The sequence below is a fragment of the Nestor notabilis genome, unplaced genomic scaffold, assembly GCF_000696875.1.
Source record: "Nestor notabilis isolate BGI_N333 unplaced genomic scaffold, ASM69687v1 scaffold4675, whole genome shotgun sequence".
Lineage (NCBI taxonomy): Eukaryota > Metazoa > Chordata > Aves > Psittaciformes > Psittacidae > Nestor > Nestor notabilis.
Genome location: NW_009927736.1, coordinates 47,055 through 59,301, shown reverse-complemented (window position 1 = coordinate 59,301; position 12,247 = coordinate 47,055). Strand labels below are relative to the sequence as shown.

Here is a 12,247-nt window from a genome sequence, read left to right as displayed (position 1 = left end):
CTGACTGGGGCATAGACAACAGCAACTACATCTGCTGTTTATGCAGTAACTAGAAAACATGCAAAAATTGAAGATATATATGTCCTGTGGCTTTTCTATGAATTATGTGCATAATATTATACACTGCTGCTTTTTGTAAGTGTGCTGTACCCAACTTCTCTTTGTTTCTTCTATAATGAGATGCAAAAACTTGGAAGTATACAGTTGTGTACAGGTCAAGACAGACATATTAATTCACAGACTCCTAATGCCCGTGATGAAGATTTTGATCATTCAAGACAGAGACCTTAAAAGGGTATCTAACAGACAGTGAGAAAAAACACACTGACCACCAGAAGAACCTTAGTGATGAAGAACGCAATTATTATGAAACCACAATTTTTACACCTTCAGGAAATCTGTATCAATGTGAATTGGATACTAGATGAAGGCTAACAAGCACTGAAACTTTGTTAGGAAGTTGTAACATGAATTTTTCTGTTTGCTTGATAAGTATTGTAGAGACAAATAGCCTATGCTCCCTCAAAAACAAACAAAAAAATAAATAAAAGATCTCTGTGTTATGTTATCATCTAAAAATGGAGTAAACTTTCTTAATACTAAACGATCAAAGTTGGGTTTTTTTTTCAGTAACTTGCCACCACTATCACAAATACTGCATACTACAAATACAAATTGCACCATTATATACAGAGGGCAGTAGACTGAGGCTTGAGATGTTCAGGTTGCACCTGAAAAGGAAAAGCTCTTCACCAGGACAGTAGTGCAATATTGAAACAGATTCCCTGTTCCATGATCTGGGAGATACTGTGGCATCTTCACCTTTACAAGTGTCCAGAGCTCAGGTAGACGAAGGCATGACAGATTGAGCTGTGGGGACAGTCCCACTCTGAGAGAAAAGTTTGGCTAGGTGACCTCCAGACATCCCTTCCAGCCAGCGTTTCTATGATTCTGTCTCTTGTAGAACCCATGCCATACCTGCTGTGATGCCAGTGCAGTTCTGTCACACCAGGGTCACTGAAAGGCACAAGATATCTACCCAGTCATGCATTTGGACAAAAAGCTAGTAGCAAACACGAGTCTGCATGAAAGCATTCAACAAATGCATAGGGTCTTAAAATCATGTGCCTCCAAAATGATCAGAAACTGTAGAAAGCTGCCAAACATATATCTGAAAACATACAGTTGGACTCTGTGGACTCACAAAACACTATCCTAATGTTCCAGTCTCACTTCATATTTAAGATACAAAACCCTTAAATGAGACAATTCAGATGGTAGGCAGATGATACCGATTAACTGCAAACTAGACAGGAATGTAAAGCAATAAAAATAACTTTTTGCTAAGTTGCCTACAGACCACATATCCCATTGCCATAACATCCCCAAACCTTAGTACTTTAGCTGAACTTTTAAGATAAATAATTCAACTATATGTGGTCTTCCCACTTAATGTGCAGTAACAGAAAAAGGGAATGGCAGAGCTGGAAAAAATCAAGTAATGTAATTAGTCATGCCAACCATCTTCAGATCTGTTGTTAAGATTAACATTTCCATTAAGGCAAAGCTTTCATTTCAAGCAATTAATTTTAAAAGCTGTGCTATGAATCAAAAAACACCATTCAGAATTGTCAACAAATAAAGCCACTAAAAAAATACAGCAGGATGTTGGAAGAACAGAAATAAAATGTTTATATTGAAAAAATCAACCACATACATTAGCCCCAAAAATACCTCATACCCTCTGTGCTGTGGGGTCACCCTTCTTTCAAATTTTGCCTGTGTCAGCACTCTTTTCTGACCCTTTCTCTGGATCAGCACTCCTTGGCACAGCTTGATGCATAGGCAGCATCATACCATGCACCTACTTCTCCATCATGTGCAGCCTCCTATGGCCTCCCAGGCCTGTGTAGATCCCCACAGTCATTTGCATGACCCTAAATGCTGCTTTCCCTCAGACACGCTCACAGCTCCCAACGCAGACAGGGATGTGCTCTACCAGCAAGCTTCTAGTGCTGGGACCAGGCAATGCAGTGAGCCCTGGTGCTGGAACCTCTGGTTTACTTTCCTTCTCCCCTCTCCCCACCTGTCTGCACCTTGTATTTCTTATTCCTTACGTTCATGTGAGCTAAAACTGGAGCTGCAGAAGTGTCCCTGATAGGATAGAGCCAGCTCCATCACAGAAAGGGCAAGCAGACGTCACTTGGACTCTTAGAGGTATCACATGCTGAACAAGCTCAAATATAAGTAGAGAGGAGAGGCTTTTTTTCAGACTTTACTTGATTTTAAACCCCCTTTATTTTACACATACTAGACCAGCATTTTATAAACATCAGTGTCTAAGTTTAGATGCCTCTGTTATATAACTTCAGATGTATTTGGTATCTCTAGACTTACTGAAGTTAGCACTAATTTGTGCAGTGCTATGCACATTTGGAAGTTGAGTGTTCTTATTTCAGTGTTAAAGTCAGGTGCCAAATCTCACCTCCTCAGTAGTAAAGTATTTAGCAAAGCAATTATATTAATAGCATTTTTAGGTCTCTTCAGGTTTTATAGAGATCAGCAAATCCACTATTTGCTATTGCAATGACTAAGTAATTCTTCATAAAACATTTTTTCTCTATTTTTACCTGTAGCAGGAAGCAATAACACTCTAGTAAATACCTCATATGTTACTAAGTTGCAGATATCTTAGATATGTAGCTTAGAATAAATTCCAAATCAAATGTACACCTTGAGGACTGAAACATAAGTCAATAGTGCTGGTAAGCAAACATATAATATTTTACCAGTAGTAATTTCTAAGTAATTGAAAGTAAGACTATAACTATCTGTGTTTCTGTCACTTGCAGCAGTTCGAAATTTGACTTACTTCAGGAATCAGTTTCAAGTGATTACAGAGAAAAAAACACATTCAGGTGATAATCAGAAAACCTAACAAGCATATATTTCCTTGTTTACATTTCCAGTTAAGGCGAAATAATGACTGCTCGAAGTACTGAAGGAGTGTACACAAATGGAATATATATCTCAGTGTCTGAGAAGTCTTTTGAGACAATGCTAACAAAATGAATTATATTCTACCTAAGTATCTGTCCTGGGTTCAGCTACAGCAGTCATTTTTTTTCTCCTTCTTAGTAGCTGGTGCAGTGCTGTGTTTTTGACTTTCAGTCTGGGAACAATGCTGATACCACCGATGTTTTTAGTTGTTGCTAAGTAATGTTTACTCTGACCAAGGACTTTCTCAGTCTCATGCTTTGCCAGAGAGGAGGGGAAGCCAGGAGGAAGCAGAGACAGGACACCTGACCCAAACTGGCCAAAGGGGTATTCCATACCACAGCACGTCATGCCCAGTATATAAACTGGGGGGAGTTACCCGGAAGGCCCAGATCGCTGCTCGGGTCAGGCTGGGTATCGGTCGGCGGGTGGTGAGCGGTTGTGTCCTTTTCCCTTGTTATTCCTCTTATCATTATTATTGGTAGCAGTAGTGGTTTGTATTATACCTTAGTTACTGGAGAGCTGTTATCTCAACTCGTGGGAGTTACATTCCTCCAATTCTCCTCCCCATCCCTCCGGGAGCGGGGGGAGGAAGGAAAAGGGGGGGAGTGAGCGAGCGGCTGCGTGGTTCCAAGTTGCCGGCTGGGCTTGAACCACGACAGTATCCTTGCAAATTCTGTCACCTACAGAGTGTCACAAAAGCTTTCTCCAATTGCTTCTTTCTTCAATATGCTGATTAAATGAGAAGAACACTAACATACAGAATAGTAGGGGTAGTTAATGGCAGGCAGATTTCAGATTTAGCTCTCATACAGAAGACAGATGATATGGAACCAGTATGTAGTCTTCTTTTTCAAGCTCTGTTGTCTTCTCTCAGTGCCTCAAAAAAAGATAAGAGTTGATAAAAGGCAGGGAGCTTTTCTGGTAGCTAAATGAAGCAAAGATGATGGATATGGTTATTTAATTTTGAAATCATTCAGGGTCTGTAATTTGCATTAGTTTTTCCTGATTTTAACATGCAGAAATTTGTAGTGACAGTGATGACTATGAGGTAAGGAAAATTAAAGTTACTTTTTATATGTCTTATGTTGTGATAGTTTAATCTTTCTTTGCATTAACATTTCCTCAAATGTAAGTTATTTTTCTCATTTTTTTAACATTTATATTAAAAAAACGCCAAACATCACTGTCATTTCATGGTATCACCACTAATGTTCCAAACAGTTCTTTGCTGCTGGTGAGAAACAAGCCGTTGTCCACAGACAGCTGAATAAAATTTTGATGAAGAGGAACAATAAAACAGGGTAATTCTTGGTGCAGAAGATGCAGATATCAAAACAAAATGAGCACGATCAGCATTTGACTTACAACTCCTAGAAGACTCACTGAAGTGGTAACACATCCTTCTCATTCTAAGGGTGGGGGGTTGCTTCACAGAACTTTAGCTATCTAAAAAGGCAGAGGTCTTATCTACATTTGCTGTTTAAGATATGTGTATAAGAAAGCACATATGTTTTATTATGTGGTGGCTGAGATAGAAATGACAAATGACCACAAAGAGGTACCAGTAATGGTCCTGTAATCATGGGAGAAATTTAGACAGTCAGCTTAGCTCAGCACCCAAACTTTAAACTATTAAAATTAGGTGAGAAGAATCTCATCCAATGTATCATGTTGATGTTGAAGGGCATTTATTGTTATTTGCAGAATACATGGTTGTGATAAAAGGGAGCCAATCTTTCTTTGTGGCCTGTTTCCTGTACTAACAATGTCCTGAATTACGCTGATATATAGAATATACTACATACGAGCAATGGCTTTGTAAGGGATATTTTCCACTATGAACATCAGTTCAGCTATCAAGAGAGGTTCCTAATGACTCTTACTATTTTGTTTTCTCCAGTTTGTAGATTTACATACCTCATGCCAGCAGTTGTACATTATCTGGTAGATGATGTCTGAAGCCAGTTGTGGTCTATAAAGTCTGTATCCTTGAGAAACTTTCTCAGTCACCTGCATGTTATCATAAAGCTCATAGGGCTGCTTTCCCAACGTGAACACCTCCCACATTAAGATACCTGCAAAAATTTTCATGGCAATGGAAGACAAATAAAGAGTCAAGAAATGGAAAATAAGTCCTTTTTCCCAGAACAAGACACACATTCAACATATAACTGATCAGTCACTTTATAGAGAATATTTTCCAAAGAAAAGTACAGATATGACTGACAAATGTGATTCTGTACCCAAATGTAAAACAACTCCTACTACAGAAGAAGGTAAAGTTAGATGATAAAGACAGTTATAAATATATCTAATGTGGACGATGATGGAGAAATCCCAAGCCATAGCTATCCATGGACTGAACTTTTTACAAAATACATACAAACATCTCCTTATGTATGTATGTGTGTGTACACAGGGAGAGGGAAGAAAAACAAAATGACAGCTACAGGTATCTATGTTTTTATAGAATAATAATAAAAATTGTACCTGATTTTTTTTTTTGGTGGGACATATCAGAAAAATTGCCAAGTACTTTATAGTGTCAGCTACACATACTTATGAAAACTGCATTATACTGAATCATAATCATTAATTCATAATGATAGCTTTTCAAGAAACAATTTTTGTTGTAACTGAACATATGTGATAATCATGCCAACCCTAAAGCAAAAAGAATGTGAAATATTTATTCACAATCATATGTAATACTGCCAGCAGTGATTTTTTTTTTTTAACCAAATTTCTTGGATTTTTGATTTCCCTCCAGCTTGAAGACTGCAGCACTGTAGTATCACAGGTGGATCAGAATAAAATGGTACCTGAATCCCAGCTTTCCCTGATGAGAACTTTTAAACAAGAAGTTATTTGTTCTCTGCTTTTGGAATATGAATACATCAGTTCATTAGCCCTTTAAAGACTCATTAGTTAAAAACAACCAAGCAAGAACTGATGCTCTCTTTCCTTGCTTCCACTTCATCAGTGGATAGTGTTAAAATGAGGAAAGATCGTCTAAGGAAAAATAACGTTTCTCATTGAAGTTAATGCCAATATTGAAGTTCACGACAATAAAGCCTGGAGCCAGGATTTCATTGATAAGAGCAAAAAGAAAAATTATCACCAGAAAATCCAACTTCTGATTTAATCAGATATATTATAAACAACTTGTAAAGGGCGTGAATGAGCTGTTTCTCTTGCAGAGTTGTTAATACTGGGACACTAGCTGAAGTTAAAGATGAGAAGCTGCCCAGCATTTGGAAACAGTTTCATCTGCTTTATTCACCATTATTCAATGTCAAGAAGAGTGGGTTGCCAATCTTTCATCAGCTTGACAGCTGCAAAAATAATTCCTACTTTAGGAACAAATCCATGTAAGTGGAATTTAAGCCTGTTCACAAAAGGCTCCCTTTGACACCATTTGCAGGCTTTTAGAGACACTGAACAGACTCCAGGGATTTGTAAATCATAGCTTGAAAAGCAGTGATGTAGAAGTTCAAATGTTTGAAATTCCTGGGTAGAAAGTGATCTGCAAACACGTTTTATTTTTGTTGAGATACACAGTCCCACCTCACCCAGACTCTCTTCCACAGCTGGCTTATGCACAAAGTCCACTCTGACCTCTGTGACTAACAGAAAAGTTCTTTTGAGTTGGACAGCACTGATTTGTGGCCTAGATACACCAAAGATACTGTTTGATCTCCACTGTCAACAGTTTAGTTTACCATATTAAACACATACATAAATGGTAAATGGGGAGTCGACAGTTTTTATGTGCCTAGAGGAAAAACAGTAGGATTAGAAAAATCTGAAGAGAATAGGGCTTGGATATGTAAAACTGTTAAACAAGAACATAAGCTGTAACTACTTTTTATGTTCCTTCAGTGTGTAAATGTCTAGCATTTCTGCTTAGTAAGCTGAGGAAATCCAAACGTAATGGCATATATGCATACATATTCACATGTCAAATTTCATACGTACCGAAGGCCCATACATCTGATTTGCTGCTAAATTTGGTGTAATGAAAAACTTCTGGTGCTGACCACTTTACTGGAAACCTGGTTCCTAGTGAACTTATATACTGGTCATCCAGAACAGACCTACAAGGCAAGAACCAAACTTGGTTGTGACTGACTTATAGTGAAATACTATTTACTGCTTCTTCCTTGTACATCACAAAGTTCCTAAAAGCCTGGGAAGGATCCCAAATTTCCAAAGGATACCCGATAGAGGCATTATCTGTAATACATAGGACAAATCACTATCTATTTATTAGGGAAATATTTCAGAATCATAGAAATGCCTCTTATAAGGCCTCCTGCTCAGATAGGATCACTCTGAACATCAGATCAGGTCAGGCATGGATCTGTGTAGCCAAGTCTTAAAAGCCTCCAAAGATTGCAATGACATAGTCTGCCTGACACATTTTGCCCTCCCCGGGAAACAACTTCTCTTACTGTCCACCTTGATCTTCACGAACTACAGATTGTGGCTGAAGACTTGCTTGGCTCCATCAGCTTTGTAACAGTAAGTAGCTGTAGGCAGCTTTTAGATTCCTTCAGCCCTCTCTTCACCAGACAAAGCAGCCTGCTCCCTCAGCCTCTTCTCAGAGGACATATTCTCTAGGCTAATCATCGTCTCCAAATTCTCTCCTTTGAGGCTGCTGATTAAATGTTTGGCCCCCAAATTAGGTGAAAATCTTGTACACAAAGTAAACTCTGAGATTTCTTTAACAAACATGGCTAGTGAAATATCTCAGCTGTGACTGGCCTTTAAGCCTTTATTTTTTGATACAGCAGGATGACGTTATTCTAACTGCATAATGGTTTATGGTTATTAATGGGAAGGAGACACAAAGAGCTGTATCACCCTCTGTGGCTGAACTTTCCTAACAGCCAGTTGCTAGCTGATCAATGCCAGTAAACTATATACACATACATCATAGCTTCACAAGGCTCCCAATTTTTCAACTTACCTAGTCATCCCAAAGTCAGATACTTTCACAGTGAGACTGCTGTCAACCAAACAGTTTCTAGCAGCCTGTAGAAAAGAAATGACAAAATAAATGAGTGGAAAAAAACTGAAGAGGAGAAAATAATGTCATGTCTTGGTAATTGGCTAGTAATATTTTTTGTCCTCTATTCATCCATTTGAACGAATAATGACATTCTTTGACTGAAGCAATTAAGTTTGGAACTGTAAGGGAACAGTTAGTAGCTCTCATTTAATTTTTGACTTGATTGAAAAACATTCTGTACCATTATCCCAGCTTTACATATAAGGACATTGAGGGATAAGGAAACAGGTGAGAAACCCTCTTTCACCTGGAAGACCAGCATCAGAGCTAAAAACTAAATCTTGTCTTTCAAATGGTGTCCTACTCTAGGGTCCTTTTCATTAGTCTCAGAATTTACCAAGGCATCAAAAAGTCAAAAACATTGACTGGATTATTGGCAATGCACTATAAACAGAGTGGAGCAAAGAAAAGTGATTTAAACAGCTTGATTAATGAAAAGTTTGATATAAGCCTAGTTCTGCAAATGATCACTTCAGAACATTTATCTAAGTCTGTATTCACTGCCTGCATGCTTATTAGTTTCTGTGATACAATTTGCATGTACAGTTTTGAACCTGAATTCAAGTTTTATTTCTGTTTTCCCATGGTGCACAGCCAGTTTTTGGGAAACCGACTTTATATTTCCAGTTTGAATTCTGTTACTTAGGTTGTCTGATATTCCTGATTTCTGAATCAGGGTGTGAAAATTGGTGAGGTATGGATTTAACAACTTTGTTTACACATAAAGACAATTCTTTTAAAGCTTCAGTAAGACATTTAAAATGCTACCTGAGGAAACTGCACCCCTATTGGAAAATTAATCGAGCCTCTGACATAATTGTCACAAATCTTTCATAATACTTTTATTTAGAAGGCAAAATACTGCTACTGACTCTGAAGCACAATGAACCAGAAATTTGACTGGGTTCACAGAACTCTTTACTTCAGTGGACTATTTTACAATTGGATGTCAAGTGCTGCCAAGTGGGGCATAAATCCCTGAGTCTAGAGCCTATAAATGCAGGCAGCATGGTATGCACTGCTGTAGACCTCTCAGCTCCACTCTGAAGCAGAGCATATTAGTTTGTGGGCAGTGCTGTTTATATGGCTTTAGTGCTGCTCATCCAGAGCTGCCTTGTATGAAGCCAGCTGGGTGTCTATATTCAGCAGACCACAATGCTGTTTGGGATGAGTGCCAGCAGAGCCAGTGCAGCAGTGAATGATCCTGAGGGGTAGGTCTGACCAGTGTTGGGTGAAATCCCATACCATGCCTGTTCTACTTCTCCTGTGGGATAGCTTACCAAATCTCTGTGTATGAACTGACACCTCTCCAGAAATGCCATAGCACCACAAACATCATAACAAGTTTTCAGAAGCCGAAAAGGTTGTAGTTCCTTCCCATGACTCCTTAGGTAACTAAGCAAACAGCCATTAGGCATGTATTCCGTCACTATATAGATGGGATATGATTTTGAGCATATACCGTACAGTCTAACAAGTTTGGGATGATTAAGTTTCCTGAAATACAGAAGAAAAATATAAAATAACCAAAGGATAAATAGAGATTATTGTGCATATTTTAAGTTTTATTCTTCAAAATCAACACAATGTACTGAAATTCTTGAAAGTGCATACAGTCCCATATCAGACTTCAAATATTCCTTTTCAAGAAGAACTGAGTGTACTTCTGCTCATTACTTTGAAACTCAGTATTGATGACAATCAAAAGAAGAGTCAGCATTGATGAAATTACAATGTTATAGTCAAAACTTGAAATAGGATTCAGCAGCACAAAGGGGCAGACTTAATGGTAGGAGGAAATTGATCTGAGTTGGTGCGATGGACCTTAGACCTTAAAGTTTTCTACTAAAAACAGGTTGCAGAATTTTCAGGCTCAGAATCCTGATCATATCAGCTAGTTAACTGACAGTGGTGCAGTGTATTCCTTAGGATATGAGATATCCAAAACATTCTTCAACTTGTATGCTTCAATTACCATCTCATGGAATTTCACTGGAAATTCTAACATCTTTACCTCTTTGGAGTCAGTGACTAAAACTTCAAGTCATATTTCTGGCATTTCCCAGTTATTCATCTGTCTCTCATTCCTACCTGCAGGATGAGGGGAACAGCTTTCTAACAGTTTCTCTATAAATGCCAATGCAACATCATTCTAAGTGACATGTGGAAAATCTGAAGTTATGGAGGAGACGTTGATTGAAAAGTTCATAGATGACTCTATCAATCTTTGTGAAATTCTTTTGGTAATACTTCATATGTTCTGCGTGGCTACCTATTTAGCCTGTGCTAAATGTACGCACCATTACTTAATGCTATTTTTAAGAGGAAAATCTCTTTCCTTCGTGCACTATACATTACTGATTAATGTTTGGAGAGATCATTATTTCCAAATAATTAAGCAATGCCATAGCTTACATCATGGTCTGAGCTTCTTCTATGAATTCATCTTCTGACATTGCTCCCTCTTTAATCATCTTTATGGCCACATCATATTTTCCCTTCCACTTTCCCAGATGCACCACTCCAAACTGTCCACTTCCTAGCTCTCTCAACAGAACAATTTCTTCTCGTTTCAGCTCCCAGATTCCTAGTGGGACAAAAGAAATTTCTTTAGCAAAAAAGCCACCTCAAACCATGATATGTGTGTGGGTGATCTTGCCTACACACAATATTCCCTACACACAATGCTGTTGTTTTCTCTGGAGACTTGGAGAACCATGCAGCACTGAAGCAACATACCTGCCTCTCAGCTTTGTGTTTTAGTTATGGAAGGAGACTACACTTCCTAAAATTGTATTTTGTTACTACTTAGGTTTAAGCCTTATAAATAGATTTGAGAAAGATTCATGAATCAAATGATATCTTTTCAAACAGGAGAGTGGAGAAGAAGTATTTTTGAGCCAGGTAATGTGGAAAAGGGAAAGAATGGCCGTGACTTGGATATGCTGGAGAAGGAAGCATGCAAGGTCTCGCACAGTAATATAAGACCTGACATACAATGCCTTAAAAAGGGCACAACATAAAAGTTGATATAAAATACCTTTACATTCACCTTGCCCTGGGTGTAGACTAGGTGCATTTGTAGGGAAGGATACCCTGTTTCATAGAATCATAAAGTCTCATTGCTACACTGGACAAGAGGAAACTACAGAAGGAGCAGTTGACGGAAGGACCATCTTTCTCATATTCTCACATTGCTTCCTGCATGGGAAAGCAGAAATGGCCACCAAATATCCTGTAACCTCCTGTAAGCCTGAAAGCAGTAAGAGTCTTGATTCTCTGGTTATTCTTTTCTTGGTAGCTAATACCAATAGCAATTTCATAAAGGAAAGATATCTTTGTACCATTTCCTAATGAAGCTGTGGCTGGGACTTTGTTTACTTGAGTAGACACTGCATGCCGGAGCCTTGACACAATACCTACAAAGAAAACCCATTAAAGGTCACAACATATACAGAGTATTCTGAAATCACAGAAGATACAGGGAAACTAATACCTCCCTCTCCCTGCCATATTAAAACCATCCAGGTAATGACAAATATTCAATATTCAGCAGCTTCTGCACCATTAGGCAAGATTGAAATTTTTCTGTGCTTACAGGATAGTATTGCAATAACAAAAAGCACTGTACAGTAAAGGAAAGCAACTATATTGATGGTGAATATGTCAGATCAAGTTCCACCCAAACTTTCCTAAAATGTGTTTCAATATTTAGAGTACTGGGTATTGGAAGGGAGTCAGCATAATGTAAGAAACACCCTAAGCCAAAGCAAATTAAGTAGAAAGAGCATATGGGATTACCAGCTGAGTTGTGCTGATGGTAATGTATAAGCTTGGGAATTGATTCAAAACAGTAATTTTCAGCGAGGTAGTACTTGTTCTCAGGAGTCTTACGTACATGGTAATGTTTGACTGTTCCCTTTTTACTTCTGAAAAACAGACAATCATAGAATAGTTTGGGTTGGAAGGGACCTTCAAAAGTTATCGAGTCCAACCCCAAAAAGTGCAGCACACATCAAAGCCTTGGAAAGTGCCCTTCAGCCCATGTGTTAATAGATCAGTGACTGCTGAATGAACCAGTGAACATTCCAGCTGCCCAGATAACAAAGTATGTAGTAGATGTTACCAGGAGGACTGTTACACTTGCCTTGGTCTGATTTCCACCACCCCCCC

At 38.4% G+C, this 12,247-nt stretch overlaps 1 protein-coding gene across 1 annotated transcript in view; it reads right to left on the bottom strand.

Annotated features, from left to right (window-relative positions):
• Positions 1–3,850: 3,850 nt before the first annotated feature.
• BMX (BMX non-receptor tyrosine kinase) overlaps positions 3,851–12,247 on the bottom strand; it is a 24,530-nt gene continuing 16,133 nt past the window's right edge. Inside the window, exons 9-16 of the mRNA XM_010014177.1 lie at positions 11,876–12,003; positions 11,419–11,493; positions 10,490–10,661; positions 9,355–9,571; positions 7,973–8,037; positions 6,979–7,097; positions 4,918–5,075; positions 3,851–3,925 (exon numbers count right to left, since the gene is read on the bottom strand). Coding sequence (XP_010012479.1) covers positions 3,851–3,925; positions 4,918–5,075; positions 6,979–7,097; positions 7,973–8,037; positions 9,355–9,571; positions 10,490–10,661; positions 11,419–11,493; positions 11,876–12,003 — 1,009 coding nt within the window. The remainder of the gene's footprint in view (positions 3,926–4,917; positions 5,076–6,978; positions 7,098–7,972; positions 8,038–9,354; positions 9,572–10,489; positions 10,662–11,418; positions 11,494–11,875; positions 12,004–12,247) is intronic.